At 34.9% G+C, this 19,398-nt stretch overlaps 1 protein-coding gene across 6 annotated transcripts; it reads left to right on the top strand.

The window, feature by feature from the left end:
* The first annotated feature begins 9,892 nt into the window (after positions 1–9,892).
* LOC146901075 (SEC-C motif-containing protein / OTU-like cysteine protease family protein) lies at positions 9,893–19,163 on the top strand. 6 transcript variants are annotated; one of them, XM_085735637.1, is made up of 13 exons: positions 9,893–10,083; positions 10,574–10,680; positions 10,955–11,030; positions 11,623–11,772; positions 12,104–12,165; positions 13,196–13,280; positions 13,378–13,527; positions 13,620–13,737; positions 13,896–14,029; positions 14,117–14,293; positions 14,491–14,624; positions 14,710–14,755; positions 18,955–19,163. In XM_085735637.1, exons 1-10 carry the CDS (start codon positions 10,027–10,029, stop codon positions 14,126–14,128), a joined length of 951 nt encoding a protein of 316 aa, XP_085591763.1. In that variant the 5' UTR covers positions 9,893–10,026; the 3' UTR covers positions 14,129–14,293; positions 14,491–14,624; positions 14,710–14,755; positions 18,955–19,163. The 6 variants fall into 6 exon arrangements, with proteins under 6 accessions (XP_085591763.1, XP_085591759.1, XP_085591760.1 ...); XM_085735633.1 differs by having other exon boundaries at positions 14,196–14,293; XM_085735634.1 differs by having other exon boundaries at positions 14,196–14,293; positions 14,713–14,755.
* Positions 19,164–19,398: the final 235 nt, after the last annotated feature.

Below are 19,398 nucleotides of genomic sequence, written 5' to 3' on the forward strand. Positions count from 1 at the left end.
TGCTATGTCTACCGGAGATGTTACTTATTGAGATTAAATTGTCCCTAAATAAATTATGGATAAATCAAGCTATAAGAATTACATATTTCGACCGAAACGATGAAGTGTTTGTTGTTGATATAACAACAACACTAAAAAGTTTAAGATTATCATTGATAATGATAAAACAGACGAGTTTGTGAAACATAAGAAAATGTTTGGACTGAAAAAGAAAAATAACGTGAGGTTGCGGTTTTGTCTTGATTAACTCAAAAAATTTCAGGATGAAAATTAATAACACATGCTTACGTGTTGTTTTTCCTTATGAATCAGTAACATGAAATTCTTATTATATAATCATCATCATGATAAGAAATAAATTGTTAAAGTTGATCGGTCATGTTCTCAACAGAGCCTCTTTAATGAATAGTTTGGGATGTACCGTCGAACAAGAAGACAATTTAACCATCATAATGGTTCCTGTACAAAATATGAACATTGAAAAATCAATGAATGGATCAAATTGAAAAAGGTTTTGTTGAATTAGAAATTATATGAGAAATTTGTTTCAAATATTTCATATAAAAATAAGAAAGAATCTGAATTTCAGATTTCTATTGAATAAGACTGAGTTAACTCAGACTTAAAGAAAGATTTGTGTACCATGCATTCTTGTGGGAAAAGACTGCACTTTGATGGTATGTTAAAAATTAAATTCTCCTTCTATTTTATTAGTTGTGTGATTTTAATATTTGACATATCAAAATTGATCATGAACAAGTTTAATTTTTGAGTAACTTGGACTTAATTCCAACGTTATATAATTAGACAATTATATTTATTGCAGTCAAGATATATGAACCAAAAGTTCATATAAATCAGAATTTAGAGAATTGAATCTCTAAACATAATAAATTATGATATGTGTTAATTTGAAGACACATAAATTAGAAATGATAAAATGATATTTTTATCATATTTATTGATGACTGTGAATTTTGGAAAATAAAATTGATGAGCTTGAATGTTCAATTTTTATAACGAAAATTGAAATTTATAGAGTACCCAAGTCTAAGAACAAAAATTCTAATTAAGAAATTTTTGAAGAAAAGACAATCCAACTTGTCTTATTTTTTGAACTTGGGATTGTCTGGACTATATTTAGATCCTGGACCCCAAGAGAGTTGAACTCACTAGTAGAGCCTATGAATATGTATTCATCGGGTATGCGATAAATAACGAAACATATAGGTTTTATGACCTAAATGTTAAAGTGATCATAGAATTTAAAAGATGTCGAATTCTATGTAAATATATACCCCTTTAACTAAAGAATAGTGGGGCCACTAGTGGGGGCTCTAATGGGAGCACGACATTAGTGGGGGCAAATTAAATTTCCCTTTTAAAAATTAAGAACTAGTGGGGGTACTAAATCTGATCACATTCATGTTATCAGAAATAGTTATGAAACAGTTATGAAAACATCGTACGAGATGTTATAGAACCTCAAGGAGGTAAGAAAGCTAAAATTGCTAAAGAGTATGAACTTGGTTTATACAATGGAAGAAGATCCATTAAGCCTTAAAAAGCTATATCCTTAATGGATGCTGAATTATGGCAAGAAACAATAAACGATGAAATGGATTTTCCAGAGTCTAACAAAACATGAAACTTAGTTGACTTGTCTCATAGTTGCAAAACCAATCGGTTGTATTTGGATTTTTGAAATAAAATGAACTAAAACCTGATGGTACGGTTGATGAATACAAGGCTTTCCTTGTAGTCAAAGGTTTTAGATAAAGAGAAAAATATAGACTTCTTCGACATTCATTCACCAGTCACGAAAATCATATCCATAAGAGTACTAGTCCCTTTAGCCGCCATTTATAACTCGATTGTACTCCAAAAGGATGTGAAAGTTGCCTTTTTATGGTGAACTAGAAGAACAAGTCTATATGGAACAACCTGAAAAATTTTGCAATTCATGGACAAGAAAACAAAGTCTGTAAGTTAGATAATTCTTTGTGAGGTCTAAAATAAACTCCTGAGGAATGGCATGAAAAATTTGACATTCTAATGTTATCGAATGAGTATAAAGTGAATGAAAGTGACAAATAATATTTGCACGATCATATATCTCTATGAAGACGACTTGCTCATTTTTTATTAAAAGATTCATGTTATGAATTATGTGAAATCATTGTTTATCAACAACATTGATAAGAAAGACCTAAACAAAAAATTGAAGTAATTCTTGGTTTCAAGATTACTAGATCAGAAAAGATAACTTTTTTGATAATTCTCACAAAGTTGAGAAGATCTTAAAGAAATGTAAACTTGCAATCACATATTATGATCCAAGTGTAAGAACACTTGAGATGGAATTAGAAAAACAGAATATACGAGCATCATTGGCAGCACTTAGGTATGCCAATGAATGTATTAGATCCGACATTGTCGATGTCGTGAAACTCTTGTGCAAGTTTACTAGTAGACAGATTAGAAGCATTGCCATGCTATAGAAAGAGTCATGAGAAGACTATGACTCTAAGATTACTTCACTAGGAGTAACATATTGAACCTAAATGGTACAAGATATAAAAATAGAACGTCTTTCAGATGAATATTTAGCGACTAATGTTTGCACATTGAGCATCACTAGAGGAGTTGTTTGTTAAAACAAATGATATTGACTCAGTCCACTATGTAATGAATCTGAGATGAGAACACTAGAGAAAACTAGTGAAGAAGCAAGTTGGCTAAGATTCTTGCTAGCTGAAATCCCTTCATGGGAGAAACCGTTACCGGCTGTGTTAATTCATTGCGATAGTACCGCGGCTATTGCAAAGATTAAGAATCGTTATTACAATGGTAAGAGACGACAGATAAGGCGAAAACATAGCACGATTAGAGAGTGTATCTCTAAATGGAGCGGTTAGAGTTGATTTTGTACGTACGAATGAAAACTTAGCTGATCATTTGACGAAAGGACTTAATAGAGAGAAAGTCCAAGAAACATCCAGTAGGATGGGACTAATGCCTATAGCCCACAAGTGATGGTAACCCGACCTACATGACTGGAGATCCCAAGAAATAGGTTCAATGGGTAAAAACAAGTCATGAAGTGGTAGAACATGCTATGAGAGAAAGAATATAGAGAGCATGATCCTGCAGCGAAAGAAGGATGAGGTAATAGTAACTCTTAATGAGATCTATACTCTATGTTGAGTGGGGTACACAGCTACAGGAGTACCCTTGATAGACTCACCTATACGAATGTGGAACTTAGGCCAGTCCTATGGAATTTCGAGGCAGAATTCCTAGAGCATTCGTTAAAACCGGGATACACGTGCAGGGCCTTAAAACGCACGGGCTTTTAGAATACACCTATGAAAAGGTTTGTGTGTGGATTCTATGTCTGAGATAGAGTTCAATGCTGTAAGCAACTCTTGTTAAATCGGAATACCTTCCACTATGCTAAGGTTCAAGTTGTTGGCGACACCTTTGTATATTAGCAAATCTTATGGAAACGTTTTACGTTATTTCTCGAAACCATTTTGAAGTCAAGTGGGGGATTGTTGGAACACTAGTTAATTCTAGTGAAGAAAATTGGAAAGAAAAACACTATGAAAAAACTAGTGTGTGGGTGTGACTTAAAAATGTCCCACATTGAAGGGTCACCCCAACTAGTAAGTGTTTATATATGGGAAAAGTGACCTCCAAGGGTGTGCCCTTGGGGTACCCAATTTTGTGAACGGGTGAACGCTTAAAAAAAAAATTGATATATATTTTTTTTGTCACTTGAAAATGTTAAATTAATTAATTAATTAATTTAATCATTATCCGTAAGCGCTACGCGTAACAAATAAATTTGTTACGATCCGACCCGATCCAAAAGCATATCCAGAAACTTCCGGATATATCCAATTAAGAAACAAAACGCGTTTGCTTAAGGATTAAGCAGACTTAATCCCCAAGTCACTCGTTTTTTGTTACAAACTCTCCCTATAAAAGGAGAGCTCGCCCCATTTGATTCTTTACACCGAAAATTCACAGTCGATGCTTCCTGTGTTTTTTCCTCTCTTCTCCCTCCGACTTGTTTTTAACAAGTTTCTTCTGCTTCTACTCCTTTCTGTCCCTTCGGTATTAAGAGTGTTCTTAAGACCATAGTCCCTTGGTCTTAAGTTCATAGTCCCTTCGATAATATATGATTCTTCGGAATATAGAGTACTATTAAGATCATATTAAAGAATGATCTTAACAGTATATATATATTATTTTAAAGAGAAATGGTGGTATCACCATATTTGAGTGGTCGTAGTGCCATATTCATGTTTTGGAGAAGTTAGAATGGTGGTAACACCATATTTGAGTGGTCTCAGCACCATAATAGAATGGTAATAATACCATATTAATTTGAACGGTTTCGAATAGAGCGGTTACGTACCGTATCGAGTGGCTTCGATCAAACGATTGAGCCATATTTTGAGGGTGTAATTCTCGAACGATTTTTCTACAGTGCAGTAGTTAATCGAACAGTTGTAGCTGGGCTTGTTTTATCCTGGAGGCGGCGTGGTTGATAGTCTACCTTGCACAACTTTGGGTAGTGCCACGAAACGTCTTAAAGAGAGCGACCTGGTCGTGACTCAACCTAGTAACAACTTCGGTAGATAACAGAATTTGGAAATCCAAATTTAACAGTTTGGAAATCCAAAAACAACAGATTATTTGGTCTCTTAATCTTGACAGAATAGATAGAGGATTGATAAACGCACATGGTTCATCAATGCAAATAATCTTATGCTTGGGGTGAAAAAAGTTTGATAAATTTGTAATAAAATATGAGGAATTTTCATTCTTGCAAAAATTTGATAAAAAATGAATAATTGTTTATTTAAAAAAATTAAACATTTGCATAATAGAATATACCGTTAGCAAGTGTGGAAAATTATAGTGGGTTCAACATATGTAAGTATTTATTTTATTTTATTAATATGATACATTGACATCCCACAATGTTCGCACTACAATGTACCGTCAGTAACACCTCAACAAATATTATTCATAATAGAAAAAGAAATCAAGGGTGGTAGGGTATAAACCAAATCCACTAAAATAAAATTAACTAAAATGGTAATTAGGCCATTAATGGTGTATATTTATGAGTTGGCAAGTGCACCAAATCTTACTCAAGTAATAAAGTAGTTAGTTATTGTCTTTATAGGAATTGTCGTTCAACTCAGTAGTTAGAAGAATTTATTAGAAGTAAAGAATTAAGAAAACATGAAGTTGTTTTGGAGGGTGTTAATTGTCCCGTCTAATGCGAGATTAGGATTTGTGATTCATAAGTATAACAGTGATTAGAGAATTCTTGAATCCCCCTTCTCTCTTTGTTGGAATTAACTCGTTGATTATTAGTTTTTTACCTGTCTTTTGATTTAAGAAAGTAGAACATGACATCGTGATGAATCAGTTGAAGTTTTATTTTTAATATCACCACAATTCAACCAGTTACAATTGTGGCATTCCCTTAAATCATAGCCCTAAATTCATACTTAGATTCAATTCAAAGAATTTAATTTAGAAATATGCAATTTACTATTGTCTGGTTCAAATAGAATTAGGGTTGTCAATCCTAATATGCTCCATCTAAGATATGGTATAGAAACGAACATATACAAATTAAATCAAACACTTGAATCATACATTGAATAAAAAACTTTATTAATTGAATCCAACAAATAAGAAAGGGTTCATCTTGGAACCTCAATCATGGCATCAAATATCATTATAAAACAATAGAAAAACATACATTATAGAGAACAATAGGCGGATAAAGATCCTCTTCCTTACAGCTCGAATGATTGACTTTTATCTTGTACCGTTAGCTTTCTGAATAATAAAAGTGTGTGCAAAAGCCTATATTTATAGTACAACATTACTATTAAAATATAAAATATTCATTAGATACATTATTGGTATATTGTATGGAGTATTAGTTAGAGATAATTGAGGCTCAAGTTCATAACTCATCCATCATTTATCTCTAACTAATATACAATGTACTAATAATTTATATAATAAATATTTTATATTCTAATAATTGGAAATAATATAATCAAATTTTGACTATTTACCTTTTCTTATTTTTGTTGTAGGTAGAAATTATATTCTAATTTTCCCTTTAGGCTTAATACTTTGAAACATGTGTCCTTGGTTTTAAAAAATATATATATATAATTTTTTTTGCACTAAATAATTTTTTTTCTTATAAGTATATCATTTTTTATTTTCAGTTCCTCTAAATTCATTCTTTAAACAATGGTCTTCCAAATATTTTCTATTAGCAAATTTGATCCATGCTAGTAAATTTTCAGGTTTCTTAATTGGAATAACCTTATAACGGATAGCTTATAGTTCATATTTGTAGAGTGGTGACGCTTTCTTTTAAGTATCTCGGCCTTGCTCTTGAGGCCAATCCTTGTAGAGAGATGACTTGCCAACCGATGATCAATCTCATCTCTAAGAAGTTAGGCTTGTGGAATAAAAGATTTGTGAGTCTTGAAGTTAGAGTGGTCATTGTTGAACTTTATTCTCAATTTCATTCCCTTTTTCTTCTTGTTCTTCATAAAATGACGGTTAAAGTCTATAAATGGATAGTTAGTCTTCAGAGGCATTTTATGTGGGGTTGGGGGCTTAGGGTGGTACGAAATTATCCTATGTAAGTAAGGAGGATGTGTAAAAGCCTGAGAGGAATGAAGGGCTTCAAGTGAGTGATATGAGGCACGCCAATCATGCCCTCTTGAACAAGTGGCGATAGAGGACCATTGTAGGTGAGACAAGCCTCTAGAGGAACATTTTTACCGCTAGGTATGGAACTAGTTCCACCTTGTCTCATCTTGGGGTCGTTCTTAGGGTTTTAGTATTGTATATCCTTTGTGGATGGATTCCACCTCATATTGGTTCTCTAAAGTTGTTATTGACCTTTCTACATCCTTATGGAAGGGTGGGGGAAATTCCTCTTAGGATCCTGTTCCAAAGATACTTTTTGGTCACTGAGAGTGCGGTTGGGTGATTGGTATATGATAGTTTATGGGAAATGAATGAATATGTGATCTCAAGTGGATGAGAGAATTGCTTATTTTGGAGCAGGGTTTGTTAGTTCGCCTAGTCTCGTCCCTCAATGAAGTTGATATTTCCACTGTACCGTAGTCTTGGTCATGGAGACATGACTCAAACAAGGTATACTTGATTAGTTTGGCTTATTCGATCATGTCTCATGGGCCTCTGGGTGATAGGGGTACTCATTTGAATGAGATTCAATTTTTGGAATCCTGCTCTTTACCCAAACGATTTTGCTCATTCCCAAAGTAAATGTCTAAAATACCCCTACGCATGTTAACTCACGTTAGTGTAAATGGAAACGTGAGTTAACACACTTTGTGTGAGTTAACTCACGCTACGTGACTTAAGTCACGCCAAAAAAACACATTGAAACTCAGTGTGAGTTAACTCACGCTCGTTTCCTTTCCCCTAAAATTCACACTGAACCTTATAGTTTGCTGAGAACATATGTCATATGCCAACACTACACATATGCCATAGGAAAACGGTGACAACTATTCAAACAAATGTGCTGGCAACATTTTGTGAGCGTTATTCCAACAGCTAAACATATTCCTAGCCACACACATGTTTGAATAGTTGAAACATACATGTTTTCCTAGCTACACATATTCATAGCCACACACATATTCCAACAGCTACACAATGGATGAAACAATAACCATCACACATTTTCCTAGCCACACACATGTTTGAATAGTTGAAACATATCCCACCACTACTTTTTAGTGGAATCAATAACCATCACACATTTTCCTAGCCACATAACATGTGAAAAAGTTGGAATATGGATGAAACAAAACCAGCGTGAGTTAACTCACGCTGAGTTTTAGTGTGTTTTTTCTACGTGACTTAAGTCACGCAGCGTGAGTTAACTCACGCAAATTTAACACTAGCGTGAGTTAACATGCGTAAGGGTATTTTGGACATTTACTTTAGGAATGAGCAAAACCATTTGGGTAAAGAGCAGGATTTCAATTCTTGGCTAAGGTTTTGAGGTCTTGGGTCCCATTAAAGACCAGTGTCTTCTTGTGGAAACTTTTCCATGATAGGATTCCAACATTTCTTAATCTCTTTAGAACGAGGGTGATAGCGGATTTGAGTGGTATCTTTTTATGGTTTGGCGTTAGAGTTAGATGGTCACTTGTTTGTTACATGTGACATGGTTCTTCCGGCATTGGATAGTATTTAATATTTATAGGTGGCTAGGGTGGGAGTTATTGTCCCCTCAGGTTTCGATTGATTTTTTTTTTCTTTTTTAGTTGGTGTTTTACATACCTTTCAAGGGGTTACGAGTTTGATAGAGGCTTAAATTATGTTTTCCTTTAGTTTGATAAGTTGTTGTATAATCAATTGAAAACCCCACAATGATCTTATCATTTCTGCCAAGACACCTCTAGGGTGCATATGGTCCTATGTTGTAACATATGGCGTTGTGTGATGGTGGTAGAGTCAGACCATATTTTCTTTGGCCGGTTAGTTGCCAACTAGAAAATAATAATTATAAGCTCCTACGATAAAAAAAAAAAAAAAAAAAACTTATTTGATAATTGTTATTTCTTCACAAGTTTATAGTTTATTTTTACTAATTTATAACATTTTTTTACAAACTAATTCAAGTAGTTTACAATGTATAACTTATCATTTTTTCCTCACAATTTTACCTTTATATTGTACTCATTCCAATTACGAGACTCAAAAAATCTCTTATAATTTTACCTCTTTATCTTAATCGAAATAAACTAAACATTAATTAAATAAATTTTTTTAATGTTAAATATGTTTTTGGTCTCTATAAAATTGAGACCTTTTAAGTTTAGTCCTTACTTAATTTTAATAGTTCTTTTAATCCCTAAGAAAAATTTCTGCACTCAGTATTAGTCGTCCCTCCTCAATTCAAATTTGTTTAATTTATGCTTAAACTCTTGAGTTTTTGAACAATTTTTTGCAGACGTGTTAAGAACATTACTAAAAGTTCCTCTGCAAAAAATTGTCCCAAAATTTGATTTCTACGTCCAGATTTTATTAATTTTATCTTTAACTTTTGTCATTTTAAAAATTCATATTTAATTTATTTCATGTTAAAAAATTCTAAATTTTAGTTAATGAACTTTTCATACTATTCTAAACTTGTCTCAAAAAAATCGTACAAAAATTTAAGAGTTTAAGGATAATTAAACAAACTTTGTTGTAACAGGGACTAAAATTAGAGGTAATTTTTTGTGTAGGGACTAAAAAACCTATTAAAATTAAGTAAAGACTAAACTTAGACGTTCCCAATTTTATAGGTTATACCTCATATTTATATCTAAAGTTACGATCTATCAAAATATCTTATCGCCATAAGCCATACTCCCTCCGGTCCTTATTATAAAAACAATTGACTTTTTAGGTTCATTGTGTAAGTGATGTATCTAGTCTATCTTTATAGCGAGATACATTAATTATTCAATGAACCTAAAAAGTCAATTGTTTCTATTTATGTTGTTATCGATTACATCGTTATTGTTTCGTTATTTTATTATCTTTATTTAATTAAGAGCAAAACAGTAAAATAATTTTAAAATCTCTCCCCTCCGCTTACGAACCAAACACATTTTTAATTAAAATATCTCTCATCCCCTCCCCTTCGTTAAAATCCCTCTCCTCCCCTTCCCTCAATGCCTCAAGGACACTCTTCAGCATTTTTTTTTTTTACCGAACATATATTTAACAAAGGAATGGAAAAAGTATTTTTTTTTTTTCTTTTTCTTTTTTTGATAAAACCCATTTTTGAGCTATGTTTGCGAAGCCCATGGGCTGGCAACACCTAAGTAAGTTGGTAGGCTCCCGGTTGTTCTATTTCAGTTGCGTCTGTCTTCCCTCTACAACCGACGTTTTAAACGAAAATCTGTCTTTCTTTTTCCGATTTAGAACATCAACATGGCTAAACCGAAGCAACACAAGAAACCACCTCAGAAGAAGCCACAAAACCCACAAGTATTTTATCCTTCACCTTCTTCAAATTTTGTTTTAAGTTTTTTATTTTATTTTTCAATTTTCTATCTGCATTCAATCTTCATTGATTATAAATTTATTTCTATAGCATAGGATAAAATAAATTTAAATTGTTTTCGTATAAGCTATAAGCCGTTTTCAAAAACTGTCTTGGCGAACATGTTGTGAACTGTTTTAATAAGTTTTCTCAGACAGTCTCTCAAAACTTATGTCAGTAGATAAGCTAAAATAAGTCAATCTAAACAAACCTGTCAATATAAACTATTTCAAAATGCCACGATTGATAGTATTAAGATATCTAATTGTATCTGGTATTAATGTAAAATATTTGAAAATTAAGAACGATGGATGATACCTTCTATATCAATTTTGTAAGTAACGAACACAATTTTAAGTTTTGTAATGCTTATAGGAATGACAAATGTAGTTTGTATACTCGGCCATTTCTGATCGGTCATTTATTTTGTGACAGAACAAGAAGCAGGGAAAACAGGTTGATACTGCTCAATTTCGGAGTCAGGTGGATGCTCTAGGCCTTCGCATTGTCGAAGTGACAGCAGACGGTAATTGTTTCTTCAGGTCTGCTTTAATGCTTCACATCCATCGGCAATTACTATTATTTGTATCATGTCTAGTAGAGTATTATTATTTTTCAGCAAATAGATGTTTCATTGCATATTAGGCATTTGCACTTCCACAATAATTACCTACGTGACCTCATTATCAGTTGTTAATTTAGATTTAGATCTCTATGCCCTACCCCTTTTCCCTTCTTGCATGAGTGTCACATTGAACTTCGTGTGAAAAGCATCATTTATAGTTTTAACATATGTATTGTTGTATTGTTATCCAGAGCCCTTGCTGATCAGTTGGAAGGTAATGAGGGGGAACATCAAAAGTACCGCAGCATGGTGGTCAAACACATATTGGTATGATGTTTTGGAAACAAATTTTTCTTTCCTTTTCTTTTCTTGTTGAGATTCTGAACTGCTTTTGTAATGATTTTGATCCACATGGAATTAATTGCACCATAATACGTCATTAATCAATTGGCCCCTCTTATCTTTAAATCTTCTGATCATGAAAGTAAAAAAAATAAAAAATATGGCCAGAAACTTTTAGTTAAATCTGTAGTTTATATTGACGTAAATCTGTAGGAAGAAAATTGATTGGGGCAATCAAATGATTATTATATTCAGGACCTTTACCTACTTAATCAACTGTATATTGATAGTTAACCTATTAAATATAAGGAGAGGTTGCATAACAACAGAAAATAGATGCTCAGTCATAAGGATTTCTGATTGCCTACATACTCTAATCTTTACTATGATATTCTTATATGTAACCATTGGTTGAGTCTGTTTACTTTTTTGAATATGCAAACTGGTCAGATTTTGCTAGATGTACCCGTTTCAATTATTATGCAAGCTTACCATATTAGTTTCCCTCTTTTTTTTATCTGAAAACTCTTGTACATAAATGGTCTTGACTCATGAAGCTGTGATTAACATTTAACAGGACAACCGGGAGATGTTTGAGCCCTTTATTGAAGATGAAGTCCCATTCGATGATTATTGCCAGACCATGGAAAATGATGGTACTTGGGCTGGACATATGGAATTGCAGGCAGCTTCTCTTGTAACACATAGTAACATATGCATCCATCGGGTGAGTAGCCCTTGAACATGTTTAATTCCTCCCCCTTGTATTCTCATGTCACATCTTTTTATATGATACACTGTTGATTGATTAGATTATTCCTACTTACACCAGAATGAAGATTGGGGTGTACCATAGTGGAGATATTTAAGTAGCATATCATCTTCGTACCATAAATTTTGTTTTGTTTTTTAAATTTGTATGCTTCATCATGAATTTCAAGATTGAAGACACATGAGCGTGCTTGTCCAAGTGCTTCTCAAATTTCTAGATAGACTTTGCATGTTGTTGCTCTCTTAAATTAATTGAAATTCACGCGCTTATTGGTTTTCCTATGCAGAACATGTTTCCTCGGTGGTATATAAGAAATTTCGATGATTCTCAAGTTCACATGGTCCATTTGTAAGTACTGTGGAGTCTATTGTTATTATGAGTGTAGTTATGCCTAAGTATGTTACTTACCTACGGTATCCTAAGACCTTCAATTGTGTGAAATTTCACCGTGTTGTCTATTTTTTTAGGCTGATCATTATATTGATTTTTTTGATATGCTAAATCTATGACTGAACAAGCAAATAATTGTTCATATCTTCAACTTGCTGGAAGACTCTAGGTCTTCATTTTATGATTTGGAGACCTATGCTTTCAAATGCAGTATTCTATTAAAAGCAATACCATAGAATCGCAGAGAGTACTAGAGTAATAGTCTATGTTGTTTATTCTGATATGAAGTGTGGTAAACAATAATTAAATTTTGTCTAGGAAGCTGTTATTAGCTGATATAATTTAGTTAGGTTATTTTGACGGAATGTTGATGAAATCAATGAGCAGACATCCATTCATTATTATTCATAAACAGAAAACTATGTTAATGACAATTCCTAGGATTCAGATCATATTGTTTATTAATCTTCAGATCTTACCAACATGTGGCTCAAGTAGTTTGTAACTATTAGTTTCTTATCAGGCTAATATTACCATTTTACTCCCTCCGTTTCAAATTAATTGTCGTATTTTGGTTGTGCGCAGATTTTAAGAAAATGTAGTGTAGTTGATTTTAATGGTAAAATTAGTATCATTTATTAAAACACCCTATTAATTATAGTTAGCGGAGTAGTTAAGTGGAATGAACTTCAATAAATAAGGTTATATTAGTGGAAAATAATAATGAATGTTGCATTGGTATTCTAAAGTGACAATTCTTTTGAGACAAAAAAAAAAATGCAAAAGTGACAATTATTATGAGACGGAGGAAGATCATTTAAGGGATGGAAACTAGTAACGTTGTTCTAAATGCAATAGACCTATTTGTGCATATATATAACATTTAAGGTGTGCATACTAATCGCTTCTATAGAAAACCAGTTCAGAATAATTGTCTTGACCTTGCATATCAATTTTGATGCTTTATTCGGGTATGGTGTTTTTCTAGGTCTTATCATGATGGGGAGCATTATAATAGTGTGCGGTTAAAGGATGATCCTTGTGATGGACCTGCAAGGTCAATTGTTATTAAGGTTCTTGTTGGCATTTGTTTCCTAATTCTCAAATTAATGTTAAGAGTTAAAACTCAAGAGTAGTAGCTATTTCCTGATTAATTCTAGTTTTTGAAAGGCTGATGCCGATCTTTCAGCACCATCACATCAACCGAAAGATAGGGCTAGAAAACCGTATGCTGAAGCTAGTAAGAAAACTTTTCAGCCCGGGTCGGTAAAGGTGGTTATGGCTGGAAGTGGATGTGAAAACAGAGAAAAAGTGGAACAGGTGCAATATAAGTGCATGCCTCTTTCTGTTTGTGTGCAAGTCTTGCGTGAATATTAACAACTTGACATATAAGTATAAATTCCTTGTTGCAGATTCTAGAGCAGGTGAATGGAGATGTTGATGCTGCAATAGAGTTTCTAATAGCAGAACAAGGAGCAGAAGAGTGCTCTTCAAATTCTGATTGCCTTCCTAGTCAGGCTAGTACTACTGGTAATGTCTATTGTCTAGTCATCGCAATTTTCACTTTCTGAACTGTCCATAATTGGTAATTTGTTTCTGTGTAGCATATTATATCTTTGTATGATTCATTCATGTTTATGTTTATTCATTATATTCTAACTCTTATCTCGAATTCCTGGGATCTTCAGGTTGCGATGAAAATGAGAGTCATGAGAAGCACAAAGAAAACATGGTAGAGGAGAGCAGTCACAGCACTAATGTTGAAGTGAGCAATAGCTCCACAAAAACTAATGATAATATCACATCGCAACAAAATGACAAGGTTTTTTTTTCCCCTTCGATTTTAGGTTTTGTTGGTGTTTAGTTTCCTTTGGGTTGGGGAAGTGATCCAAAATAAATATTTTCACAGGCACTGTTCTAATATTATGATCTCCTTTGGCATTTTTGTTTGTTGTTCTTGCCGCTCCTTCTATCGGGATTAACCACAGAAGATTCCTAGAAACAGGGTCTGCCCGTGCGGTTCAAAAAAGAAATACAAAGCTTGTTGTGGAACTTCGTCGGGGAAACAATCTGCTAAGTTTCTAGTGTATGCATCTTAGACTTTTTATCTTTTGTAGTCCTGTTTTAATTTCAACTATTCAGATAATGTCTGCCGAGTGGTCACAATTATTTTCTAGGGAACTGTCACGATGTTCACTAACTTTGTTTTTTTCTTTTTAACCAAATGTTCTCTAACTTTGTTGATTCTTGACATAGTTTTATATTCTTTTTTTTTTGCATCAGTAACCAAGCCACTGACTCCAGAAGGAACAAAAAAGATACGAAGAAAGGGATTTCTGCAAAAGCTGGAGTATCTTGTGAATATGACTCAGTGACACGTGATATGGGTGCACTTTGTATCTAAAATGATAACAAATGTAAGACGCCTTGTATTTGTGTTTACAGCAGTGTTATTTTTTACTTCATGAAAGTGATGCGATTTATGGGTTTTATCTCTTCCAGCAGAAGAAAATTTTGTGCTCCCTAAGACGAGCGAAACTACTGACAGGTCAGTGTATTTCTACTGATCTGCTTGTTTGCTGTAATACTATAGCATATAAGGAGGGATCTACCATTTTTTATGTTGTCATTAATTACAAATAGATGTGCGCTGTGATAATTCATGTCTGTTTCTGTTGAAATTTTTGAATCCATGCCTGATTAATATAACTGTAATTGAGCTATTCACAGTATAAAAATCCTCATTCTTTTTTTTCGTCGGTATTTTAATTTAGTTCATGTATATTGTGAATAATCCTGCCAAGGCCGGTCCCAAGCCCGGGTAAAATGGAGAGGGTTGTGTTAGGCCTCGACAGCCAACGTAAAACTTTGTCGAATCTCTATGACATGGACCAAATACGAAATAGTGTGAATGCTAGGTCGTTGCCCGGAAGCAACGCGCTGTATGGCTCGAGTACAGTGTCAAATGAGCAAGGGCCGCTGCATCGCCGCCTGGATGTAGTGAAAAATAAGCAAGGGTTCCCACATCTTCGTGAACGGGTGCGGGTAAAGAAGCTAGTTCATGAGAGTAGGATTCGTTTTGGAACTTGGAATATAGGTACTCTTACGGGTAAATCTATGGAAGTAGTAGACACTATGACTAGGAGGAGGATTAACTTTATGTGCCTACAAGAAACTAAGTGGGTGAGGAAAAAGGCGAGAGAATTAGATAGTTCAGGATTTAAGCTTTGGTACACGGGCGAAGTTAGATCGAGAAATGGGGTAGGCATCATTGTGGATAAGGAGTGGAAGAAAGATATTGTGGATGTTAAAAGGATAGGAGATCGGATTATAGCCTTAAAGTGTGTAGTGGAACAAGACACCTTTAACGTAATTAGCGCTTATGCACCTCAGGTAGGACTAGAAGAACACCTTAAAGTAAAGTTTTGGGAGGAGCTAGAAGGATTAATTCAGGATATTCCATTAGGAGAAAAGATTTTTCTAGGAGGGGATTTGAATGGGCATGTAGGGAGGGTTTCGAGAGGTTTCGAGGGCGTGCATGGGGGGTATGGTCTCGGGGAGGTAAATGCGGAGGGAAATTCCATCTTAGATTTTTCATCGGCTTTTGATCTTACAATAGCAAATACGTGTTTTAGGAAAAGAGAGGAGCATCTCATCACTTACAAGAGTGGGGCCTCTTGTTCTCAGATCGATTTCTTTCTCATTAGGAAAACAGACAGGAAGATCTGTTTAGACTGTAAAGTCATACCGGGAGAGGGCTTAACTACCCAACATAGAGTAATGGTGATGGATGTAAGGGTTAAGAGGAGGGCAAAGAGAAGAGACCGTAGCGGGGCTCCGCGAATCAAGTGGTGGCATTTAAAGGGTGACAAACAAAGGATATTCCAACACAAGATATTAGAGGGAGGTTTCAGGCAACCACATGGAAGCGCTAATGATATGTGGGAGAGGATGGCTCATGAGATTAAGAAGGTGGCAAAAGAGACATTGGGAGAATCTAGAGGTTTTGGACCTAGGGGTAAAGAATCTTGGTGGTGGAATGACAGTGTTCAGAGTAAAGTTCGGATCAAGAGAGATTGTTTTAGAGATTGGTCTAAGTGTAAAAATGCCGAAACTTGGGATAAATATAAGATAGCTAGGAAAGAGGCTAAGAACGCGGTGAGCGAAGCGAGAACTCAAGCATTTGAAGGATTATACCAATCTTTAGGTACCAAGGAGGGGGAGAAATCTATATACAAGCTTGCGAAGGGACGAGAACGAAAGACAAGAGACCTGGACCAAGTGAAGTGTATTAAGGATGAAGAGGGTATAGTTTTGGTGCAAGAGAGAGATATTAAGGATAGATGGAAGAAGTATTTCCACAACTTATTTAACGAAGGATATGAGATCTTACCAGACTCTAACAGGTTAGACATCAGAGAGGAGGACCGAAACTATAACTATTATCGTCGGATTCAGGAGCACGAGGTGAAAGAAGCGTTGAAAAGGATGAGTAATGGCAAGGCAGTTGGGCCGGACAACATACCTATCGAAGTGTGGAAAAGTCTTGGCGATAGAGGAATTGGGTGGCTCACAAAACTTTTCAACGAGATTATGAGGACGAAGAAAATGCCGGACGAGTGGAGAAGAAGCACCTTAATTCCAATCTATAAGAACAAGGGGGATATACAAGATTGCGCGAATTATAGGGGAATTAAGCTAATGAGTCATACCATGAAGTTATGGGAAAGGGTAATTGAGCGAAGACTAAGAAAAGAGACTCACGTTACGGATAACCAATTTGGTTTTATGCCTGGGAGGTCGACTATGGAAGCGATCTACTTACTTCGACGCGTGATGGAGCGATATCGGACGGATAAAAAAGACTTGCACTTAGTTTTCATTGATTTGGAGAAGGCGTATGATAGAGTACCTAGAGAGATTTTGTGGAAAGCCCTGGAGAAGAAAGGGGTGAGGATTGCCTATATTAGAGCTATCCAGGATATGTATGAGGGGGCTTCGACTAGTGTGAGGACGCAGGATGGGGATACCGGAGATTTTCCCATAACAATAGGACTGCACCAAGGGTCAACCCTAAGTCCTTATCTTTTTACTTTAGTTTTGGATGTACTGACGGAACACATCCAAGAGTTAGCACCGAGATGTATGCTTTTTGCAGATGATGTAGTCTTGCTTGGTGAGTCGAGGGAGGAGTTAAACGGGAGGCTAGAGACTTGGAGGCAAGCCTTAGAAGCGTACGGTTTCCGCCTGAGTAGAAACAAGACGGAATATATGGAATGTAACTTCAGTAAAAGGAGAAGTGGGTCTACCTTAGAGGTGAAAGTTGGAGATCATATCATACCCCAAGTTACACGGTTTAGATATCTTGGGTCCATAGTACAAAATGACGGAGAAATAGAAGCTGATGTACATCATCGTATTCAAGCTGGGTGGTTGAAATGGAGAAGAGCCTCAGGTGTTTTGTGCGATAAGAAAGTACCACTTAAGCTGAAAGGAAAGTTCTATCGGACAGCAGTCAGACCGGCAATGTTGTATGGTACGGAGTGTTGGGCGGTTAAGAGCCAACACGAGAGTAAAGTAAGCGTAGCGGAGATGAGGATGTTGCGTTGGATGAGTGGTAAGACTAGACATGATAGGATTAGGAATGACATCATTAGAGAGAGAGTGGGGGTAGCACCTATAGTAGAAAAGTTGGTAGAAAATAGGCTTAGATGGTTTGGACATGTAGAGAGAAGACCCGTAGACGCCGTGGTAAGAAGAGTAGATCAAATGGAGGAGAGTCAGGTTAAAAGAGGTAGAGGAAGACCTAAGAAAACTATTAGAGAAACCATTAGAAAAGATTTAGAGGTCAATGAGTTGGATCCAAATATGGTCTTTGATAGAACATTATGGCGGCATTTGATCCATGTAGCCGACCCCACTTAGTGGGATAAGGCGTTGTTGTTGTTGTCATGTATATTGTGAATACCAATGGTCTCAGTTTTGTGGATATTCACAAGATATAAAGCATAGCTTTCGGGTCCAACATGACACAATTGGTTTGCGTCAAAAAGAAAAGGAAAAAAAAAAAAACATGACACCATTGGTATTGAAGTTGAACTAATTGGCTACCAAGATGCTAAGGGTTATAACTATTACGCTTAAGGTTTTAAAACGTGATAACAATTGCGCTGGCAACACGATTTTCGATATTGCGGAGAATTGTGGTCGAATGCGGCTGATGTGGCTTCAGTTGCTGTCATACTATAGATGCCCGGACATAAAAACCTTGATGTCAAAGCTCACATTGTGGCCCTTTTTGAAAACCTTGATTAAGATGTTAGAATAAACTATCATTTTTGTTTCTATAGTATCACTCTCCAATTTAGTGTATATAAAATTTCTCACTGTAGTCCCTGCTATTTAAGATGCTAGGGACCAACATGACTGATTTTTATATACTTTAGGGATTAAATTGACGGATTTCATATGCTTTAGAGACTACTACTTATATTTATATATTTTAGGGACTAAATTGATGAATTATTCAAGATTTTATGGTGCCTTCTATATGTTTCTAGGTTTAGTTTCAATATATAACATTTTACTTGTAGGTTTAATGCTTTACTCTGATATGTAGCTTATACTAATAGGGTAAATATGCATCTTATGCTTTTATGGGATACAATTATATGAGTTAACTCCAAATATGGGATTGTATTCTTGATATGTAGCTTACTTTGTGTAAAACATGTTTACTTTGTGCAGAAGCAAAATTGCAAACTGGGAAAGGATATACAAAAGAAGAGATAATGATGTTAAATTATTTGAAATTTGTATTGCTAAAGTAAGATATTTTTAGGAAGAATGTGCAAGTCTTGATTATGTATATTTTTTTTCATGGGAGATCTTGAATAAGAAACCAGTTTTAACAAAAATATAGGAGTAAAGAAAATATCAATGATTCATAGTCAAAATGGTCTCAGAGGGACTTTTAAAGAGCTCAAAAATCCAAAATAATCACTAATTTACCTAAACAAATGGTAGTGATTCGAAACAAAGGAATCCAAACTCTGGTCGTAGACTGCGTGCAGTCATGCAATCCATGACTGTCCGGTTGAGATTGAACGTGATAGAACATTTCAATCTCAATCAGACAGTCATGAATCTTTGATTGCGTGACTGCCTGCAGTTTGTGATCGCACAAAACCC

This window comes from Medicago sativa, chromosome 8 (genome assembly GCF_051527215.1).
Source record: "Medicago sativa cultivar Bolivia chromosome 8, Bolivia_mono, whole genome shotgun sequence".
NCBI classification, from domain to species: Eukaryota; Viridiplantae; Streptophyta; class Magnoliopsida; order Fabales; family Fabaceae; genus Medicago; species Medicago sativa.